Source organism: Stegostoma tigrinum, chromosome 23 (genome assembly GCF_030684315.1).
Source record: "Stegostoma tigrinum isolate sSteTig4 chromosome 23, sSteTig4.hap1, whole genome shotgun sequence".
NCBI lineage: Eukaryota > Metazoa > Chordata > Chondrichthyes > Orectolobiformes > Stegostomatidae > Stegostoma > Stegostoma tigrinum.
This window is the reverse complement of record NC_081376.1, coordinates 18,461,429-18,484,631: the sequence shown is the minus strand read 5'-3', so window position 1 is coordinate 18,484,631 and position 23,203 is coordinate 18,461,429. Positions and strand designations below refer to the sequence as shown.

Genomic DNA, 23,203 nt, shown 5'->3' with positions numbered 1-23,203 from the left:
TTCATGTTGTTGACATAAAGTATTTAGCTGTTGCCTAATATATTTAGCACTGTTTCCTGTAAGTCAGAAGGATGCTGTTTCAAGTTGAATTCCAGAGCCTGAGCACAAAATCAAGACTGACTCTCTTAATGTATACTGGGAGACCACTGCATTATCAGGGATATCATATTTTGTATAATTAGAAAGCTGGGTGCACTGAGTAGAACTGGAGTCAACTTTTACACACTTTTATTAGCATTTATTTATAGTGACACACAGTACAATCATATAAACATATGAGTACGAATCAGGAGCAGGGAGTGACAAGCCATTTGATCCCTCAATTCTGCTCCACCATTCAATATGTTCATAGCTGATTTTATCATCTACTTCGAAGATCCTTGACTCCATTCTTATTTCATTTTCAGTCTGTTCTTATATAGGAGTCAAAGCAAATCCCCAGTCAATGCCTGCCAACTGCACATAATTAAAAACAGTTATGATGCAATAACACCTCTCTTAGGAGGACATAAAAAGTATGGACTATTATTCAAGAGAGTACAGGAGGTTCTCAGCGTCCTGGCCAATAATTATTCATTAAAGCAATTTATCATTAGAACAAGGAAAGAATCAGGAAAAGCACAATCACCAGAGTGATATGTGGAACTGTGGGTTCACAAGGGCCTGGGTCCTAATGGAGACCATTCTAGGATCTTAAAAGAAGTGTCTAATGAAATTGTTGATGCACTAATGTTAATTTTCTGAAATTCTCTTGGCAAAGGTCCCATTAGATTGGAAGATAGTAAACATAACCACTTCGTTCAAAAAAGGAGCGAGGCAGAGAGCAGGAAATTACAAGCCAGTTGGCTTTACCTCTGTCACAGGAAAAATGTTAAAGCTATTATTGAAGAAGTTACAACAGGACACTTGGGTAAGTACAAAGTATTCAGATAGAGTCAACATGGTTTTGTGAAAGGGAAACTGCGTTTGACCAATTTATTGAGTTTTTTGAGAAGGTAACACATGCTGAGGATAAAAAGAAATGAATAGATGTATTGCATTTAAATTTATAGAAAGCATTTAATAAGGAGAACAAAGGTTGTTGTACAAAATAAAAGCTCAAGGTGCACAGACCAGCATATTGGCATGGACAGAAGATTGGACAGCTGACAGGAAATAGAGAGTAAATATACATGGGACTTTTTCAGCTTGGCAAATTTTTTTTTTAAATCTGCCTGTTCAGGGATATTATTACACACCGCAGGAGCAGGTGGGACTTGAATGCAGGCATCCCAGTACAGGTCTCTCACTACCACTGTGCCACAACTGGAGGTGAGGTGATGGCCTAGCCATATTATCGGTGGATTGTTAGTCAAAAGACCCAGATAACATTCTGGGGGCCTGGGTTCAAATCCCACCATGGCAGATGGTAGAATTTGAACTGAATTAAAAAATATCTGGAATTAAGAATCTAACGATGACCATGAGCTGATTGTTGGGAATAAAACCATCTGGTCCACGGATATCCTTTAGGGAAGAAAACTGCCATCCTTACCTGGTCCAGCCTACGTGTGACTCCAGACCCAAAGCAATGTGGCTGATGTTGAACTGCCCTCTGGGCAATTAGAGTTGGGCAATAAATGCTGCCTCGCCAGCAACGCCTTCATCCCATTAATGAATAAAAAAAAAGATACCTTAGTAAGACATAATAAGTGATGTGCCACGGGGACTTTACCTTTTTTCAATCTATACAAATGACTTAGACAGAAGGTATTAATACCAAATTCACTGAAAACACAAAGATTTATAGGAAAGTAAGTTATGGACAAGAAATTATGTGGACTGGTTAAGCGTGTGGGCAAAGACATGGCAAATAGTGTGCAATGTGGGAAAATGTAAAATTGTCCAGTTTGACCAACTGAATTTTAAAAAGCATATTACGTGAATGGTGAGAATTTGCAGAGCTCTGAGATGCAGGGGAACCCTGATGTCCTCAAGTGTGTCTTGCAAAAGGTTAGCATGCAGGTACAGCAAGTAATTAGGAAAACTAATAGAATGTTATCATTTATCATGAAAGAAACTGAATACCAAAGTAGGGAGGTGATGCATCAGTTAAACAAGATACTGGTGTGACTGCATCTGGTCATTATTATGTGCATTCTGGAACCTTACTCTGTAAAAATGATTTGCAGTGTTTCCACTGACAATGGCTTAGACAGGATCTTCCAATACCTATGACCATATTCCATCTGATTTATGGCAACAGATTCAACTTGCTTTCCTCGAAGTCACTCACCTGGAAATTAATTATCATTTCTTTGGCGTCACTGGGTAAAAATTCTGAATTTCCCTTCCTAATGGCATTGTGAGTCTACCTACACCAAATAGATTGCAGCAGTTCAAGGCAACTAGGGATGGGTAATAAATGCTGGACCAGCTTGTGTCACCTCTTTCTAATGAGAGAGCAGACTTACTTCTAGCAGACCTGCTAGAAGTGTGATGTCTTCACCTTTATTGTAGAGAAATCCACAAGCTGAAATTAAACAACTGTCAGATAATTTGCATTACTTTTGTGGCGCATGTTTAGGATTAAATTGTCAGGACATCAGGGACCACTCTCGTTATTTTTCAAAAGCGTGACATTGGATCTTTCATCCAGCTGACAAGGCAAACAGGGCTCAGTTTAATGTCTAACCTTAACATCTTACCAGTGTAGAACTCCACTATTGCACTGGAGTGCCAGCTTAAATGCTGTGCACAAGCCCTTGGAACAGGGCTTAAACCCACCCCCCAAAGACTCAGGTTAAGAGCGCCACGAACTTACCCAAGACGTCATGGCAAATTGTATCACATCAAAAGTGCATTCAGACTTGTTCAGGCTACATTTAATTTATGACAATGCATTATATGATTTGAGTTAAAATGCTGGAGGTGCCCAGTATCTCAAACATGAAGGTTAGTATTGCAGGTAGATATGTCCTAGAGTATTCATGTTAGGCAAATCACTGTCAAGGAAAGGTCAAAAGAAAAAATTCAAAGCTACAGTTAACAGACTGAGGAATGTCAAAATTTTAAAAAAAATCAGCCTGGAGTTTGTTTCACCATTCAGTGAGATCATTGCTGATCTGCATTTTAACCCCATCTAATCATCTTGTTCTGAATTCCTTAATATCCTTGACAAAAACAAATATTATTCACAGCAGTACATTTTTACTTCACTATGAGCCTCAACCATTTGACAGGGAGAGTTCCAGGTTTCTATTAGCATTTGTGCAGACATCATTACTAACATTACTCCTAGATGAAAAAAATTGAATGTAATACCACCTAGTTCTGGACTCTCTTAGCAGATGAATTTGTTTCTTTTTATCTTCTCCATCAAATCTTTTAATTTCCTTAAACCTCAATTAGATTACCCATTAATCTTTAATTTCAAGCAAATTGAAGCCCATTACATGCAGTGTGCTCACATAATTTACCCCTTGCCTTTTTGCCAATAGCATTCTTGTAAATGTGCATTATACCCCTTGCAAGCCTTAATGCTTGCTAAAGGCTTTATTCTTTCTATTGATTGAATACATTAAAATTGCTGGAAAGAAATGTCAAGTACTGTTTGATTAACAAAGGTCTTCTCAAACAGCAGCCTGGTATGCATTTAAAAAGGCAAAAGAATGAGTCGCTCAGCTAAACCTAGAATAGAAAGGATACCAACTGAATATGATTAAGGAATTTCATTAAGAAAAACCAGGACAAAAAAATGCTATAAAGTGAAACCAATGCTGAAATGGGAAGGCTGAAAACTGACCAGATTCAGTACAGTCTGGAGCTGGAGGAACATAACAGGTCGGGCAGCATCAGAGCAGCAGGGAAGTCAATGTTTCAGGTTCAGGACACTCCATCAGGACTCCAGGCAATAGATATTCACCTTTGATACTTAACGCTATGCAGTTAAAATTTAGCTAAGAGATAATGGCTGTAAATATATTACATATAGTTTAATGAACTATTAAGAATTTTTTTTATTAAGAAACATGAAAATACTTCGTATAAAACCAAAAGAACACAGATGCTGGAAATCAGACAAAAAAGATATTGCTAGAAAATCTCAGCAGGTCTAGCAGCATCTGTGGAGAGAAATAGAGTTAACATTTTGGGTCAAGTGACCCTTCTTCAGAACTGCTGTTAGCTGAGAAAAAGTTGTGTTTTAATGCAGAATATAGGGTTGGGAGATAAGGAGTAAATAACAGATAGAGATACAGCCCAAAGAGACAGAAAAAAATAGTTATACAAAGGCACAGATAACTGTCAGCCTAGGAGAGTAAGTAGCAGCTAATGGGGACAATTAGTGTAATGTGTGCGTCTGCGTGCATACGTGTACATGTAGAGGAGCTTGGGAAAGATGCTCAAGCCCTACAATTGTTGACCTTGATATTGAGTCTAGAAGGCTCTACAGTACTCGAGCGGAGAATGAGGCGCTGTTCTTCCTACTTACATTGAGCTTCACTGGACCCCTTCAGCAAGTCTGAAACAGAGATGTTGGCCAGAGATAATGGGAACTGCCGATGCTGGAGAATCCAAGATAACAAAGTGTGGAGCTGGATGAACACAGCAGGCCAAGCGGCATCACAGGAGCACAAAAGCTGACGTTTCGGGCCTAGACCCTTCATCTAGCTGAAGAAATTACAAGTGAGTTGCAGTGGGAGAGAGATTCCCTGAGGTTGGTCCGGGGGGAGGAGGGTAACTTCTTCAGATTAGGCATCCCTGGAAGAGGCTTCGCAGTGAGGTTAAAATTGTATCAGTGATAATGGGAACTGTTGATGCTGGAGAATCCAAGATAACAAAGTGTGGAGCTGGATGAACACAGCAGGCCAAGCAGCATCTCAGGAGCACAAAAGCTGACGATTCAGGCCTAGACCCTTCAAGTGTGTAGGCCCGAAACGTCAGCTTTTGTGCTCCTGAGATGCTGCTTGGCCTGCTGTGTTCATCCAGCTCCACACTTTGTTATGTTGGCCAGAGAGCAAGGTGGTGTGTTTGAAGTTGCAGTCAATGGGAAGCTCAGGGTCTTTTTGCAGACAGAACATAGGTGTTCACTGAAGCAGTCACCCAATCTTTGAAAATAGTTTGTGTTACACAAGCTCAATGCAACTTTGCAATATGGAAATAGAACTGAATGTCAATGGAGTTGAACCTTCCTGGAAATTGGGTGCTGGATCTGGTTCTTCTTGGCAACTGTCAAATTGTCTATGCAAACATGTAGGATAGCATAGGGAACTTGTGTGTGGAGTCTGAGGAGGTAGGGGAAGCCCTAAATGAGTTTTTTGCTTCTGTCTTTACGAAAGAAACGAAGTTTGTAGTGAATGAAACCTTTGAAGAGCAGGTGTGCATGCTGGAATGGATAGAGATAGAGGAAGCTGATGTGCTGAAAATTTTGACAAACATTAAGATTGACAAGTCACCAGGCCCAGACCAGATTTGTCCTCGGCTGCTTTGGGAAGCGAGAAATGCAATTGCTTCGCCACTTGCGAAGATCTTTGCATCCTCGCTCTCCACTGGAGTCGTACCTGAGGACTGGAGAGAGGCAAATGTAATTCCTCTCTTCAAGAAAGGAAATAGGGAAATCCCCGGCAATTACAGACCAGTAAGTCTCACGTCTGTCGTCTGCAAGGTGTTAGAAAGGATTCTGAGGGATAGGATTTATGACCATCTGGAAGAGCATGGCTTGATCAAATACAGTTAACACGGCTTTGTGAGGGGTAGGTCATGCCTCACAAACCTTATCGAGTTTTTTGAGGATGTGACTAGAAAAGTTGATGAGGGTCGAGCTGTGGATGTGGTGTATATGGACTTCAGTAAGGCATTTGATAAGGTTCCCCATGGTAGGCTCATTCAGAAGGTCAGGAGGAATGGGATACAGGGGAACTTAGCTGCCTGGATACAGAATTGGCTGGCCAACAGAAGACAGCGAGTGGTAGTAGAAGGAAAATATTCTGCCTGGAAGTCAGTGGTGAGTGGGGTTCCACAGGGCTCTGTCCTTGGGCCTCTACTGTTTGTAATTTTTATTAATGACTTGGATGAGGGGATTGAAGGATGGGTCAGCAAGTTTGCAGACGACACAAAGGTTGGAGGGGTCGTTGACAGTATAGAGGGCTGTTGTAGGCTGCAGCGGGACATTGACAGGATGCAGAGATGGGCTGAGAGGTGGCAGATGGAGTTCAACCTGGATAAATGCGAGGTGATGCATTTTGGAAGGTCGAATTTGAAAGCTGAGTACAGGATTAAGGATAGGATTCTTGGCAGTGTGGAGGAACAGAGGGATCTTGGTGTGCAGATACATAGATCCCTTAAAATGGCCACCCAAGTGGACAGGGTTGTTAAGAAAGCATATGGTGTTTTGGCTTTCATTAACCGGGGGATTGAGTTTAAGAGTCGTGAGATCTTGTTGCAGCTCTATAAAACTTTGGTCAGACCGCACTTGGAATACTGCGTCCAGTTCTGGTTGCCCTATTATAGGAAAGATGTGGATGCTTTGGAGAGGGTTCAGAGGAGGTTTACCAGGATGCTGCCTGGACTGGAGGGCTTATCTTATGAAGAGAGGTTGACTGAGCTCGGTCTCTTTTCATTGGAGAAAAGGAGGAGAGGGGACCTAATTGAGGTATACAAGATAATGAGAGGCATAGATAGAGTTGATAGCCAGAGACTATTTCCCAGGGCAGAAATGGCTAGCACGAGGGGTCATAGTTTTAAGCTGGTTGGAGGAAAGTATAGAGGCAATGTCAGAGGCGGGTTCTTTACACAGAGAGTTGTGAGAGCATGGAATGCGTTGCCAGCAGCAGTTGTGGAAGCAAGGTCATTGAGGTCATTTAAGAGACTGCTGGACATGCATATGGTCACAGAAATTTGAGGGTGCATACATGAGGATCAATGGTCGGCACAACATTGTGGGCTGAAGGGCCTGTTCTGTGCTGTACTGTTCTATGTTCTATGTTCTACAACCGCGCTTTTGAGTCATTTGGGTCCCCGTGCTGAAGTCCAGCTGCTTCTGCACTTTTAGAGCCATTGCATTAGCCTTACCTGCTAGCTGCTCTTATTCCTCCCTGTGCATTTGGAGTAAGCCTCTAATTATCAATACCATGGGGATCTCTCCTGCCCAGAGCTGAACAAGTGCCTGATCTCTGGCTGTCATCCAAGTGCCTCTGAACTGGTGTTTTTCTTCTTCAGGCAGCTTTAGAGCTATTGCAGTGAGATGCTCTTCAGTTTGTGCTCTCAAACTCTCTAAACTTGGTGTTCCCACAGAGATTGTCAGTAATTGAAACGATGTGGAGTGCAAGAGGCAATTCTGCCAATGATTCCTCTGAGGCCTCTGAACTCTATTCCTCAGAGGTCTCTTCTGGCAGAATGACCTGTTTCACCACTGGGGCCGTGGACATCCCGCTGGTACTTTCGAGACACAGGAGAAGAAAGGCGTGGCAAACAATGGTTAGGAATTGTATGCAATGAATGATACTGACAGCAGGATTAATGTGAGAGTTGTGATTAAATGAAGAGTAGTATTTACACAGTTGACAGGACACAAATGTTTCAGCATCCTAGTCAAAGAAGTCCCAGTCCTCTTCTGCAGGAGACAGGATTGTCTCAATATAGGAGATGAGAAACATAATGTTAGCCACTCTGCACCCATCCTGGATCTGATGCCCATTGTGCACTGTTTTCTCATGGACGAAGGAGGAGGGATTGAATACAATGAAAGTGGCTGGCACTGCTGCTTACGCTGGTGAGGTGTCCCAGATGCATAAATAGATAGAGCAGAGACCATGTACCAGTAGTAACATCTGCAGTGAGATAAACAGAGATAATGTTGAGTCTGATATGACTCTTCAGAACTGGGTTTTGAAGAAGATATTGGACTCAAAATATTAACTCTATTTCTCTCCCCACAGATGCTGCCAGATCTGCTGAATTTATCCAGTTCTTTGGTTTTATTTATTTCAAGATTTCCAGAATTTGCAGTATTTTAGCTTTATTTGTGTTTGGTAATATATGGTAAGAAAACTCGGTGGGCCTCATGGAGAGAAATATACTACGAAACCCACCGAAACTAACAGCTGGTCAACAAAATACAACATTCAACTTGATTTTTCAGTTTTTTAAAACAAATTTGATAGGAAATCAGTTCTAACCTATCACACTAAGCATATCTGTATATTTAAAAGTGGAGATTACTGAAAATATACATGAAAGATCCCTGCGGACATATATAAAATGTTGGAATGGAGATAGCCAGAACTGCAGATGCTAGTGTCACAGTCAATACAGCATGGAGCTGGAGGTACACTGCAGGTCAGGCAGCATCAGAGGAGTAGGAAAGTCGACGTTTCAAGTTACATTCCTCATCAGGACCAGGGAGGTGGAAGGGAGCTGTGAAATAAATCCCGCCCCACTCCCATCTGCCTTTTGTAGGGACCACTCACTCCGTGACTCCCTCGTCTGCTCCACACAACACAGCCAGCACCTATCCCTGCAACCGCAGGAGGTGCTACACCTCCCCTCTCACCTCTATCCAAGGCCCCAGGCAATCTTTCCAAATCCGACCTGCACATCCTCCAATCTGGTCTACTGTATCTGTTGCTCCAGGTGTGGTGTCCTCCACAACAGTGAGACCAAGCGCAGACTCTGTAACTGATTTGCGAAGCATCTGCGCTCTGTATGTTATAATCAACAACACCTTCCCGTTACCAACCTTTTTAATTCCCCTTCCCACTCCCTTGGCAACATGTCCATCCTAGGCCTCTTCCAGTGTCACAACAATGCCACACACAAACTAGAGGAACAACACCTCATATTCCAACTCGGGAGCTTACAGCCCAATGGCCTCAACATAGAGTTCACCAGTTTCAAAATCTCCCTAGCCCTGGCACCATCCCATGGCCAACCCTCACTCTCATCCTCACTCTCACCTGACACTACCTGTTCATCTTCTTTCCCACTTGTCCGCCCCATCCTCCCCACTAACCAATCCCCGCTACTTGCATCCACCTAACACCATCTTGCCTCAGTCTCACCCCTCCACCCTCTATTGATTTCCCAGCTCGCTTCCCCCTCTCCAGTCCTGATGAAGAATGTACACTCAAAACGTCGAATTTCCTCTGATACTGCCTGACCTGCTGTGTTCTTCTAGCTCCATACTGTATTGAAAATGTTGGAATACGCAGAGAACTAACTGGGTTTTGAATACAATTGGCTGCTTACCTGACATATAGATTGGACAATTTACTTTAAAAAAGCTATATACAAAAAACTGTTGAATATTGAACACACCGTTAAAATACTGCATAAAACTGCCATCTTCTGGCAAAGCATCTTTAATGCTATGTACTGGAAGAAGTCAAATTTCTCTCAACTATAAACCTTTTGCTTTATTTTCCTCACTATGTCTACGTTAGGTTTAGCAATGTTCTAAAATTAATAAATTAGCGTTAATAGTTCCTTTACAGAGTATTCTCAAGGAGTTCTGTTTTGTGAAATACACGGGGTCAAGTTATCAAACTTATCTACACATATTTGTTGACAAAACAGTCATAGTGCAACTGCTTACATCTTCAGAAAATGCTACCTGAATTATTCAAAAAATGAAACTCAAACGGGTTCAGTGCTCTGCGTCCCTTGGACCATATGTGTTTCGTCTGTAAGTCTGAATGATATAGACCATAAGACATAGGAGCAAGATTAGGCCATTAAGCTCATCCAGTCTGCTCTGCAATTCAATCATCGCTAATAGTTTTCTCAACCTCATTACGCCGCTTTCTTCTCATTACCTTTGATCCCCTTGACAATCAAGAACCTATGCCTTAAATATACTCAATGACTTGGCCTCCACGTCCTTCTGTGGCAATGAATTCCATAGATTCACCATTCTCTGGCTGAAGAGGTTTCTCCTCATCTCTGCTCTAAAGGGTCTTCCCTTTACTTCAAGGCTATGCCCTCGGTCCTAGTCTCTCCTGCTAATGGAAACATTGTCCCAATGTTCTCTCTGTCCAGGCCGTTCAGTATTCTGAAACTTTCAATTAGATCCCCCTCATCCTCCTAAACGCCAGCCAGTGAGTATAGACCCACAGTCCTGAAATATTCATCATATGTTAAGCCTTTCATTCCTGGGATCATTCTCATGAACCTCTTCTGGGCCCATTCCAGGACCAGGACCAGTACAGCCTTTCTTAGGTATGGGGCCCAAAACTGCTCACAATACTCTAAATGCGATCTGAGCAGAATCTTGTAAAGACCCAGAAATACATCCCTGCTTTTATATTTTGGTCCTCTCAAAATAAATGCCAACATTGTATTTGCCTTCCTAACAACCAACTCAATCTGCAAGTTTACCTTAACAGAATCCTGGACTAGGACTCCTAAGATCCTTTTCACTTCAGATTTCTGAATTTTCTCCCCATTTTAAAAATAGTCTGTGCTATGCATGACCTCACACCTTCCCACATTGTATTCCATCTGCCACTTCTTTGCCCACTCCCTAACCTGTCTAAATCCCTTTGCAGCCTCCCCACCTCCTTAGTACTGCCTGTCCCTCCACTTATCTTTATATCATCTGCAAACTTAGTCAGAATAATATAAACCATTAGCGGATTACATTGCCAGACAATAACATTTGCAACCTGCTGTTAATGTTCCTCACTAGCTTTCTATCCAGAACTACTGACCACTGTAATATCAACAACCACTCTCAAAAATAATGCAAATTTTTTTAGAAAAAGGTTGCAAGTCATATCCATATTACTGTGCATTGTCCACTAATGCTTGTCCTTACAGTACACGTGGGCCTGATGACAATGATTCCTTTTCCTCCTCCAAAACCAAGCTAGCCATAGACAGTACTTGTAACTTGAGTTTAGTTTCTAAGAATGAAATATTAAGTAAGCGTCTTAAACTGCAAAATAAAGAGTAGGAAACAACCAAAAATATTGCATTAAAAATGCGGTAGAATAATTCAACTGCATATGCCCATACGTAGTTCCATCACAAGGTTATATGATAATGTCTCCCTTAATGCCGTTAGATCCTCAATATTGCCAAAATTCAGTCCCATTCCTAAACCAAACCTCTCTAAAGTCCTGCAAAAATCTGAGAACCTTCCCCTCCTCATTCCATGTCATATTTTCTTCTCCCACATTCTTAGAGAGCCTACTAATGTTTACAAATGCAACTGTTTTATTTTAGTTGAAGGTGTTTTCACTGCAATTCTCCATTTGCTGCTCTAATGTTGCTCACTTGACAATATACAGGAGTTGGAATTATCTTAATTGTCCCATTGTTGGTTTTAGGCTTTGATTACCCTATAAGAATACCAAGGTATGTGATAGTACACTGCTGATGGAGTCCAAGGTAAATAACACCAATTTGTCTGAAGAATTGGTCAGGCTCAGCAACTCATTTTCCGCCTGGGGACCCTGCAACCTTTTGGACTCAATATCAAGTTCAATAATGTTAGCGCTTGAACTCTCCCATGTCCTTGCCCCGTACCTCCCACACACCAGGCCTTGTTATCACATGGTCTGCTATTATACCCACCCCATTGTTCGACACTATAATATATTAATAGCTATGTGCCCTCCCAGCCATATCGTTATCCACTCCTTTGACTGTCCAACTGTTCTCCTCTCTTTTGGCTCTATCCCCTTCCCCCACTCCATCTTCTGTATAAAAACCGACATTTTCCTAGCTGCTATCAGTTCAGTGGAAGAGTCTCTGGGCCCAAAACGTTAACTTGATTTTTCTCCACAGATACTGCCTGACCTACTGAGCTTTTCCAGCAATTTCTGTTTTTGTTTCTGACTTATAGCATTCTCAGTTCTTTCAGTTTTTAATTAGAATAGAGAGAGTAAACTTGCATTGTTAATGCTTGACTCAACTTTTTACTCCATTCCTAGCCAGCCGCCAATTCTCTCTTCCCCCATAAATTTGAGTATAGATTTATACACAATCTTTGCACCTCTACTAATTTGAAGTAAGACCTGTTCACTTAATCACCTAAACTGGCTCTTTGTCCAGCAATGCCTTGATTTTACCATGACAATATCTTTGTTTTCAAGTCTCTCCATGACATCTCCCTCCACCTCTCCACAACCTTCTCCAGCAAACAGTCTCCCAAGATCTCATCATTGTTGTGATCTGGCCTCTTGAACACATCTGGCTCCTTGAGCAAATCTGAATCAGTAGCAGCCAAGTCTTCATGTGCCGAGGTCCCAAGGTCTGGAATCTCCTCCCTTTACCTCTCTTCCTCTTTTAACATTTATGGCAATCCTTTAAAAGCCTTTGACTGAGTTGTTGATCATTTGCTATAATACATTAGAATACTGTCTTATGAACCTTTGGTTAAAAGTCTTTGGGAGGTTTTATTACTTGGAAGGTTCTTTATGAAGGCATGTTATTGATAAGACATGATGTGAATGTGCCAGTGTGGGACTGGTTGGATAAAGTCAGAAGTCACATGATACCAGGTAATAGTCTAACAGGTTTATTTGAAATCTCACAAGGTTTTGGAGCACAGCCCCTTCATCAGGTGCTGTGAGAAAAGAGAACACACAGATAAAGAGTTTGTAGGCAGAGAGATCAAAAGATCATTCAACTGGTGACTGGAACAACAAATAATAAGCCTCTACAGGTGACCAAGAGTGTAAGATGGTGAGTAAAGTGTTTATAAAGTCAATGTCAGTGTTGTGCTGTCATGGCAATAGAAATGTATAAAAGGTAACATGTCAGCTCAGACACTGCATTGTCGGTGTGCGGTCTTGTTCAGAACCTGTCTCAGAGTTTTAACCTGGAATCAGGCTGGTTTTATTCCGAAAGCAAGGATTTATAAGATGTCACACTGACTACGACTACAAATTGTTCGGTTTTTGAACAAAATTGAATCTATCTGCAAATAATCCAAATGTCTTGGATGAAATTATATATCCCATTGACTAATGTGTGTGTGTGTGTGTGAGAGTGAGTGAGTCACAGAATGCATGTGAGAGTGTGTGTGAATGTGAGTGAGTGTGTATATACATGTGGATGTGTGAAAGAGTGGGTGTGTGAGTGTAATAAGTAATTCAAAACTCCACCAATTAATTAAGGTAGAGAGATCATAAAAATTTATCAAGGTAATGCTGTCAAAACAGGAAAGTAAGGAAGATTTTACTTATACAGAAGTGTGGTGGGATCACCTGTAGGGTAACATGAACCCAAGATAGCAAAACTGCAGATGTTGGAGTCAGAGTCAATAGTGTGTAGCTCGATGAGCACAGCAGGTCGAGTAGCATCAGAGGAGCATGAAAGTCAACGTTTTGGGTCAGGTGAAGGGTCCCGACCTGAAACATCGACTTTACTGCTCCTTTGATGCTGTCTGAACTACTGTGGTCCTCCAGCTACACACTGGATTGACCATGAACACAAGATCACGGGTTGAGGCTGTCTTCGGGGGTACAGAACTTGGCTATCAGTGTCTGTTTGGAGATTGAGTTGTTGTACACCACGGAGCCCTCCATAAAGGAGGGCACTTACCCGAAGGTGAGTGGCTGAATGCCCTTGACGGCTGAAACGTTCCCCCCAACACGGAAGGAACATCCCAGTCTGCAGATTTTCCGGCAGTGTTCATCCAACCGTTGATGTCGCCAATATGCCATGCCCCGGGGCATCCCTGCCTGCAAAGCATCAGATAGACAACATTTGCCGAGTCAGATGAGTATCTACCCTGTAGGGTGGCGGGGACTGATAGGACGCTCCCATTTCACCGGGTGACAGTTGAGAGTTGCGCGTTTTGGGGTCTAGGGGGAGGAGAAGGCCTGGAGCTTTTGAGCATGCGCAGAATGGGCGGGACGCTCCCTGCGGTGTGAGCATGCGCAGCTGCCCTCCACTGGCCTGCGATCAGTTTTTGGGTTGTTCGGGGAGTTGCTTCCGCGGTGTGAGCTTTTGTGTCAACATGAGCTTTCTGACCTTCTTCTAGATCGATAGGTCAGCAGCAGGGAAGCCTAAATGGCCCGGGGCGACGAACGGTAACGTGGTTCCCTTTCACCGGTTCCAGCGTTCATGGAACCTCGGTCAGAGTGTGCGCTGCGGAATGTTCTGGAAAGGCATAGTGGGAATATCAGTGGGTTTTATAGAGTGGGGCGGGGACAAAATTGATTCATCTTTAAGCCTTTTAATTCTTTCATTCCACGTGACCTTCAGTATATATTTCCCATTACTAATCCTCAGTGAGGAAACTGGTGAGCTGATGTAGTCTATGTGATGTAGGTACGCACGTATAATGTTAAGGGGTTTCCAGGAATCTGACCCAGGGATTGTAGTAGGTCTTTACTGGTGCTGACACGATGAGAATCTTCCTGTGTTGTAAAATTTCCAAGACTGTTGGCTGTGAAGTAGGGTCAGAACTCAACAGTTTCTGTCTCTACAAAGGGAGAGCTTTCGAAAGTTTAAATGTTACATTTTGATGATCTCGGGATACTTCAAGCACCTTAGCTAATCCGGCACCTTGTTTTTTTTAAAAGAAATGAAAAATGCTGGAAATAAACAGTCTCTGTGGAGAGAAACGTGATGCTTCATTTGGTTTTGGACGTACTGTCAATGTGATATCGTAGGAAATCCAGCAGACAATTTGTGCGCGCACGTGTAATCACAAATGCTAATCTGACAATGACCAGATGGTACGAAAACAGGCTGTTATTCTGAGGGATAAACTTTGGTGAAGACAGTGATGAATAATTTTCCTGTTATTCAAAATAGTACAATTGGGTTACCTACGTCCACCTGATGATGCAGGTTGTAACTGTTGAAGTGACAGCCGCAACCATGCATCCACTTTCCCCAACATGTGGGGACAACATTCCTTGCCTGGTTAATAAGGCTGTATCTTTATTTCTACTTGGATTTAAACTGGAGTTACCTGGGTCAACTGCTTGGCAGGCAGCTGTGCTCACAGATACTGTGTTCAGTGCTCAAGTCTTTGGAAAGGATTTTGAGCCTGTAATTGCCTCAAGGGGCAAAGAACATGTATTACTTGTAAGGGGAAAAGAGTTTGGTGCTGGAAGACTGACTTATGAAGCCAAAGTGTATTTTTTTTCTCTCTACTAATTTCTATGCCATTGTTTTTTACAGTCTACATGAGTGAAATGTCAGATTTGGAACATGCAAGCTCTGTTTTATGGTGCTCTAATTATATTAGTCATTATAAATAAGTGATGAGTAAAATGCTACTGAGTTAGAAATGTTATGACCATTTTGGAAATGCCTTCATTTGACTTTTTTTTATCTTTTCCTTTCAATTTAGATAAAGACTCAGTGTGATGATTCCAGAATCTGTGTTCTTGAATTAATCAGAAACTGAATCAATCTGAGAGGATACTTATGGCAGCAGAAAGTATTATCCAGTCCAAACAGACTACAGAAACTGTTCATGGAATCCTTACTGAGGTTGTGTGCACAGTGTTCAGTGATTACATCTTTGTGGTGGTTACACAGTATGGCAAAATGGGAACATTGATCTCTCTTGTGCCACATTGTGTGGCAAATGATGTCAGCAAACCCACATTTAGCACAAAGGTCCTGATGGGAAAGGATGAGGTAAGATTAAGGGACAGACTTTGTAAAATGAACTCTAGATTAATAGAGTCTGAAGCTGGATGAACACAGCAGGCCAAGCAGCATCAGAGGAACAGGAAAGTTTGACGTTTCGGGTCGGGTTCCCTTCTTCAGAAATGAAGAAGGGTCCCGACCCGAAACGTCAAACTTTCCTGCTCCTCTGATGCTACTTGGCCTGCTGTGTTCATCCATCTTCACAGTGTTATCTCAGAATTTCCAGCATCGGCAATTCCTACTATCTCTCTAGATTAATATCAGCCTTTTCTGTGAAATCATTGAGATTGAAATTGAGAATAGGGGTTTTGGACTTTTTCAAATATTCCTAAAGTTGTCGTCATACTGTTTTCTGCTTTAAAGAAAGGAACAGGTTTTTTTTTACAAGGTGAACAAGATTGCAATGATGATACCAGAACTGTGAGCAATCTGGAAAGATAGGAGTGACCAAATTAAGACCTTTTGAGAATGATTTGTTAGGATAGACATCAAGGATGTTTCCATTTATAGTGGAGACAAAAAAAGGCCAATAAATAACATTTTTTTTCTAATTCACGCATGTGCATGACTGCATAGTGTTCATGAAGATGCCACTCAGCCGGCTCACAATTTAGGCCTTTAAGATGCTGAGTGAAATTGTACAAAAATAAAGGTATTACGCATTGAAATTCAGCAAAAAAAAATTAAATTTAGAGCCATAAACATAAATTTAGTTCCCAATAAATTCAGAAGGATTTTCTTTATCCTGGTAATGATTGAGGTGAAAGGCATTTAAGGGGAGGCAAGATAAACATACCAGGCAAAAAGAAATAGAAAGATTTGCTTAGGATTAATGGAAAAAGGCACATGGAGCAAAAACAGTGATACAGACCATTTGATCAACTGTCATAACAGACTCTGCTTATCTGTATTCACTGTTTGCTATGCTTGTTATTCCTATGGTTAGTTGAGAACCTGTTAACGTAGCAGTATAACCTCAGGTTGTTTTTTTTTGTTGTTGACAGGTAATCAGTCTTGTTCATCTTACCTGGAAAGACATTTACTGGGATAAAATTAATTTTTAAAAAATGCTGTGGGATTTAGGCAGGAACTTTGTAGTCAATATTATGGACTGTGCAAACAGTCAGAACTACCTCTTGGTACCCTCTTTTGGGATTTGTGGTGTTTAATAATGGGGAAGTGTTGTTACAACTGTAAAGATGTTGATGAGGCTGCATGTGGAGTTTTGTGTACAATTTTGGTCCTTGTATTTAAGGAAAGATATTCTAGATTCTTGCAGATTAAGAAGAAACTTGTTTAAACCTGAGATGAAAAGGTTTGCGATAAACCTGAGATTCTCCAGCATCTGCAGTTCCCATTATCTCTGACAAATATTCTTGTTTTCTGAGAATAGTGAATATTGAAAATTCTGTATCCCAGAGTTGCGAAGACTAGATCACTGAAAGTAGTTGAGAAGGTAGATTTTTGAAATACAAGGGAGTTGAGCACTTGCAGGTAGCACAAAAAAGGAGTTGAGGCTTGAGAAGATCAGCTATGATCTTCTAGATGGCTTTGGGGTTGAATGTCCCATTCTTATTTCTCTTGTCCCTACGTTTCTCATTGGTATTTTTGTTTCAAGTACATCTCAAACTAATTCTGCCCTGATGTGAAATGATGCTGAAGTAACAAAGTGAAAATACTGGAAATCTACAGTGAGAAAAGGGATCTTAACTTTTTAGGTGTTCTAATTCTTTAGCAATACCAGAAGGCAGTTGAGCTATTTAACCACACATCAAGGGATTAAATTTGTGACTTGATATCAGCACCACTTAAGAAGTTAGCTCAGTTGATTAATGTTTTCTTGCCTAGCTATGAATACAACTGGATAAAACATTAGCTGAGATAATTACTCAAATATGCCTGGGCTCTTAGTCAATGTGTAGAGACTAAAAGCATGAGAATGACCTTAATGTTGTAGATCATTTTTAAAGAAATTTGAGCCATTTTCAGGTTCTTTTATTGGGCTTTCAGGTTGTGATATCTCCCTTTCAATATCATGTTTTTGCAGTGCTGTGATGCTACTCACTGGTTTCCAATTGTGATAGATAATTGCATAGTAGGTTTGTACTTAAACATGATTTAAATGAGACAACACCCTTCAATTTACAATCACGAGGATTAAGATGAAGGAACCAGCTTTTTTTTAAAAGACACTAATTCATACAACATGAGGGTGTTGACTGGTAGTCTCATTAGTGGTTTAGCAGAAACTGTCACTTCTACTTGTTAGACCCAGGCAAGTTGGCTCTGGATGCAGTAAAGATTGGGAGTCAACGTGACCCTTTTACCCCCAATGAAGAATGTACAAAGTATATGCAAATTCCTTTTGCCAACATAAAACAGAGTCTTGTATTAATGTGTAACTCAAGAACTTCGAGAAGGCAGCTCACACCACCACCTTGAGAGTAATTAAGAGCAGACAATAAATGCTGGCCAGTCAGTGACGCCAATGTCCCACATGAGTTTTTCAAAAAAACTTAACATGTAATGCATCACAGAGTCTGACTAATTGATTTTTCTGGTGTAATTCTTGGCATAGTCTAGCTTTGTTAATGTTATCCAATAGCAGAATCACACCTAATGTTGAACATGGTGTTTTGAGGCTTGCCAGCACGGGCTGGTCAAATGTGATTGGTAGCTGCCTGCTGTTTGATACAGTTTGCCAGTCATTGGGACATTAAGTTCATGTACCTGGCAGCATACTGGCACTGAAACTTGTTTATAACATTACTGTTGAGATGATTTCACCAGCATGGCACTGTCTTGACAACTTGATGCTCTGATAAGCTATGTCAGAACTAACAGTGAGCTGATGCTTACTGGTCATTTCAAGACGTTTCCAAGAAAGATTGATCTTATAGCTTGTGGAACTGTAGGAGTCTCAATAAGTACATACCAATGGTGGTCCAACCGATTAGCACCCTCTTCTCATGCTGTATAAATAGAATCTCTTCAATTCACTGCTTTTTGCACTTGTCCAGATGACATCATTGTCCTGGTGAACACAAGGTGAAAAGCTTTTACTATGTTTCTTATTAGCACTGGTTGTATTCTGATTACCTAATCAGCTATTTAGGAACTTCAGCCATATACTGTGACCTTGAGTATTACCATTTTGTATCTTATCAGGGCACTCAACTATCTTCCTTCTCATCAGTTGACTTCCACTTTCTCAATTGAATGTTTGTCCTGTATATTTCAGCTTTAAATTGCATGTTGCTAAGTGTTCACGTTATTGTTCTGTAAATACTTAGAATATTTTTATTGTCTTTTTCTTTACAGCCTCTAATCCATGTTTATGCAAAGCACCTTGTGACTTTTGTGTCTGAGGAGTCTGGAAACAAACCAGTACTACTTGCCTTGGCCCTCAAAAATGCAAATGTGGAGACTATTAAGTCTATCAAAAAATTGATTCAGAGTTGCCGACTCTGGTGAAACTTACTAGTTAGCAGGGTTGAGACTAATTAATGTTTGCAAAATCCACTGTGACTTCTCCATTCATGGGCAAAAATGTCACAACACACTCTAACTCGAGTGCGAATCTTACTGAACGGAACTAAGTACTGTGTATATTTGATGCACTGCCATTGGACTGGAAAGCTAGCGTTTGTACTTAATTGAGGAACATCATCGCAACATATTTCAAGACTGCACATAGTCCCATGGCAGTAGATACCTGATGTTAATTGAAAGTAAATTGGGACGCTGGTATAGGAAGAATGGCTGACCAGACTTTACGTTCTGTTCTTCAATGTACAGAGGCAAACAATTAATGGAACATTTGGAAATGTATTGGAATAAAAGTTTTTTTTTCATGAAAGGATTCATTGTTGGTCATTGCCCATGGTTTTGGGTAGCTGTTTGTGATTTACAGTCTGCAGTGTTTAATTTCTTGTTTAGTTGTTTCCTGATCTGGGATTATTGCCACTTCAAAGATTGCAAGAAGCTCTATTAGTCTGGATCAAAGGCAGCGCTGTCTTTCCCCGTTAAAATGGCCAGGGGTTCAAGTTCCTAAGGGTGTGTGTGAATAATCTCAACTGAGGTATCACTAATAACTTAGAGTGCTACTTTATCGGATTATCTCATTATAATCTTATCAAATATAATCTAGAGACAATATGGGCATTTGACAGTTCATCAGATCAGTAACTAAATTTAACTTCGCAGAGGTTGTCAGGTCTCTTTGCTTGAATGGTCACTTGAGATGCATGCCAGGAGTTCAACCTTCCTTGGTCTTGTCATCTGTCACATAGAGACATTTTAACATAATATGTAGACATAGTCAGCTTCTACAAGGATGCTTGTGTTGTTTTTATCCTTGCTTCTGCCACTCCACTGCTACATCCAGGGTGAAAAGGGGTTCTAAAAAACATGCTTACGCTGTTAACATGATTCATACTACACACACAATACCTTCTGATGTAAAGGATGTGATGCTGTTGCATCTCTGCATACAATATCTGATAAAGCAATAGAACATATCTGTAAGGCCATAGTTATAGGAGCATACACTGCAGTGAAATAAAGTCCCATTCTCCCTATAACTCAAACCCTCCAATCCTGGAAACATCCTGGTAAATCTTTTCTGAATTCTGAACCCTCTCCAATGAATAATATCCTTACAATAACAACAGGGTGACCAAAATTGGACAGTACAGTAGAAGAGGTCTCACCAATGTTTTGTACAACCTCAGCATGACTTACCAAATTCTTTACTCAAAGGAGTGAGCAGTGAAGGCAAACGTGTTTCTTAAACGCCCTGTCTATATGTGAAGCAAACTTCAAAGAGTTATGCACATGAATCCCCAGGTCTCTCTGTTGTACAATATTACCCAAGGCTCAACTATTAATTATATAAGACTTGCCTTTGTTTGTTTTACCACATACCTCACATTTATCCACATTAAATTCCATCTGCCATTCTTGAATCCATTGATCCACTTGATGAAATCTTCTTATAATCTTAGATATCCTTCTCCACTGTCCACTATGCCATAAATTTTGGTGTCATCCATAAAATTACTAATCATGTGTTCTATATTCTCATCTAAATCGTTTACACAAATGACAAACAAACGTAGACTCAGCACCAGTCACTGTGGAACACTAGTGGTAACAGGCCTCCTGTCTGAAAAACAATCCTCCATGATCAGTGTCCATCTCCTGTCATTAAGCCAATTTTGTATCCAATTGGCACACTCACCCTGAATCCCATGTGATCTAACTGTACCAATCAGTCTGTCACACAGAAACTTGTTAAAGGCTTTACTAATGGCTAAGTAAACAACCTCCACCGCACTGTCCCCATCGATCTGCTTGGTTAGTTCCTCAAAAAAAATAAAGTTTGTGTGACACGATTTGCCTTGCACAAAACCATGCTGACAATCCCTAATCACTCCTTGCCTCTCCAAGTGCATATAAATCCTAATTTCAGAACCACCTCCAACAACGTACCCATCACTGAAGTCAGACTCAGATGTCTGCAATTCCCAGGGTTCTCCCTACATCCCTTCTTGAACAAAGGCACAATGTTAGTCACTCTCCAGTCATCCAGCACCAGCTATTGTGAAAAGTGACACAAATATTTCTGCAAGGGGCCCCACAATTTCCTCCCTAATTTTTCACAACACCTGGGGATCAAGTCCCAGAGAAGTATCCATTTTTGTATTTTCTAAGACCTCTAGCACTTCCTTTTCTGTAATATGAACTGTTTTCAAAACATTAGTATTTATTTTAAAAATGAAAGAACTGCGGATGCTGTAAATCAGGAGAAAAGAAACAAAGTTGCTGTAAAAGCTCAGCAGGTCTGGCAGCATCTGTGGAAAAAAAAGAGTTAATATTTTGGGTTCAGTGACCCTTCCTCAGAACAGTTCTGAGGAAGGGTTACTGGACCCGAACATTCACTCATTTTTTTCTTCACAGATACTGCCAGACGTGCTGAGCTTTTCCAACGACTTTATTTTTGGTCAGTTTTTATTTCCCTGAGTTCTCTAACCCCCATACCTTCTCCACAGTAAGAACTTAGATGAAATATTCATTTAACATCTCTCCCATCTCCTTAGTTGCAACACACAGATGACTCCTTTGATCTTTATGGGGCCCAACTCTCTCTGTAGTTGCTGTCTTGTTCTTAATGTATTTACAGAATATATCTGGATTATCTTTAACCTTATCCGCCAAGGTTATCTCATATCCCTTCTTTGCCTTCCTGACCTCCCTCTTAAGGATGCCTCTATACTTCATACTATTCAAGAGATTCATTTGAACCCAGCTATCTATATCTAATATATGGTTCTTTTTTTATTGTCTAGAGCCTCTATCTTTATTCATCCATTGTTTGCTAATCCTACCAGCCTTGTCTTTCAGTCTAACAGGAACATAATGGCTCGAACTCTTATTATCACACTTTTGAAAGCCTCCCACTTATCAGATATCCCTTTACTTGCAAACAGCCTACTTCAACCCAATTTTACGATTGACTGATGTCAGGCTGACAGTCCTATAGTTTTCTGTCTTCTGCTTCCCTCCCTTCTTAAATGGGGTATTATATTAGTCATTTCCCACTCCTCTGGGATCCTCCCTGACTCCAGTGACTCCTGGAAGATCATCACCAATGCCTTTACAATCTCCTGAGCTATCAGCTTCTGACTTTTCACCTTTCCCAGCACTTCTTGTTAATGATGGCCACCACATTCACCTCTGTCCTCCGACACTCTTGAAGTTCTGGTATGTTGCTGGTGTCTTCCACTATGAAAACATGCAAAGTACCCATTAAGATCCTCCACCATTTCTTTGTTCCCAGTTACTACTTAGAAAAGTACAGCACAGTACAGGCCCTTCAGCTCACAATGTTGTGCCGTGGAATAATCCTAATCCAAGAATAAAATAACCTAACCTACATTCCCCTCAATTCACTGCTGTCCATGCGCATGTCCAGCAGTCGCTTAAATGTCACTAATGACTCCGCTTCCACGACTACCACTGGTAAACTATTCCACGTGCTCATAACTCTCTGGGTGAAGAACCTCCCTCTGGCGTCTCCTCTATACCTTCCTCCTAACACCTTAAAACTATGACCCCTTGTGGCAGTCAATCCTGCTCTGGGGAAAAGTCTCTGGCTATCGACTCTATCCATGCCTCTCATTACCTAGTACACCTCGATCAGGTCACATCTCTTCCTCCTTCTCTCCAGAGAGAAAAGTCTGAGCTCAGTCAACCTCTCCTCGTAAGACAAGACCTCCAGTCCAGGCAGCATCCTGGTAAATCTCCTTTGCACCCTCTCCAAAGCCTCCACATCTTTCCAATAATAGGGCGACCAGAACTGGACACAATATTCCAAGTGTGTTCTCACCATGGTTATATAGAGCTGCAGCATAACCTCGTGGCTCTTAAACTCGATCCCCCTGTTAATGAAAGCCAAAACACCATATGCTTTCTTAACAACCTTATCCACCTGGGTGGCAACTTTAAGGGAGCTATGCACTTGAACAACAAGATCCCGCTGTTCCTCCACACTGCCGAGAATCCTGCCTTTAATCCTATATTCAGCATTTAAGTTCGACCTTCC

At 41.2% G+C, this 23,203-nt stretch overlaps 1 protein-coding gene and 1 long non-coding RNA gene across 7 annotated transcripts; one reads left to right on the top strand and one right to left on the bottom strand.

The window, feature by feature from the left end:
• Nucleotides 1-263: 263 nt before the first annotated feature.
• On the bottom strand, nt 264-14,068 carry LOC132210899 (uncharacterized). Its single transcript, XR_009447122.1, has 3 exons — nt 13,528-14,068; nt 1,535-1,640; nt 264-456 (listed from the first exon to the last, which is right to left on the bottom strand). It is a non-coding gene; the product is annotated as an uncharacterized LOC132210899 (long non-coding RNA).
• Nucleotides 13,427-19,456, top strand: psmg3 (proteasome (prosome, macropain) assembly chaperone 3). 6 transcript variants are annotated; one of them, XM_048551601.2, is made up of 3 exons: nt 13,427-13,533; nt 15,293-15,585; nt 18,919-19,456. In XM_048551601.2, the coding sequence occupies exons 2-3, from the start codon at nt 15,370-15,372 to the stop codon at nt 19,069-19,071; spliced, it is 369 nt and encodes a 122-aa protein (XP_048407558.1). In that variant the 5' UTR covers nt 13,427-13,533; nt 15,293-15,369; the 3' UTR covers nt 19,072-19,456. The 6 variants fall into 6 exon arrangements, with proteins under 6 accessions (XP_048407558.1, XP_048407554.1, XP_048407555.1 ...); XM_048551597.2 differs by lacking the exon at nt 13,427-13,533 and adding an exon at nt 13,839-14,018; XM_048551598.2 differs by lacking the exon at nt 13,427-13,533 and adding an exon at nt 13,843-13,977.
• The last annotated feature ends 3,747 nt before the right edge of the window (nt 19,457-23,203 follow it).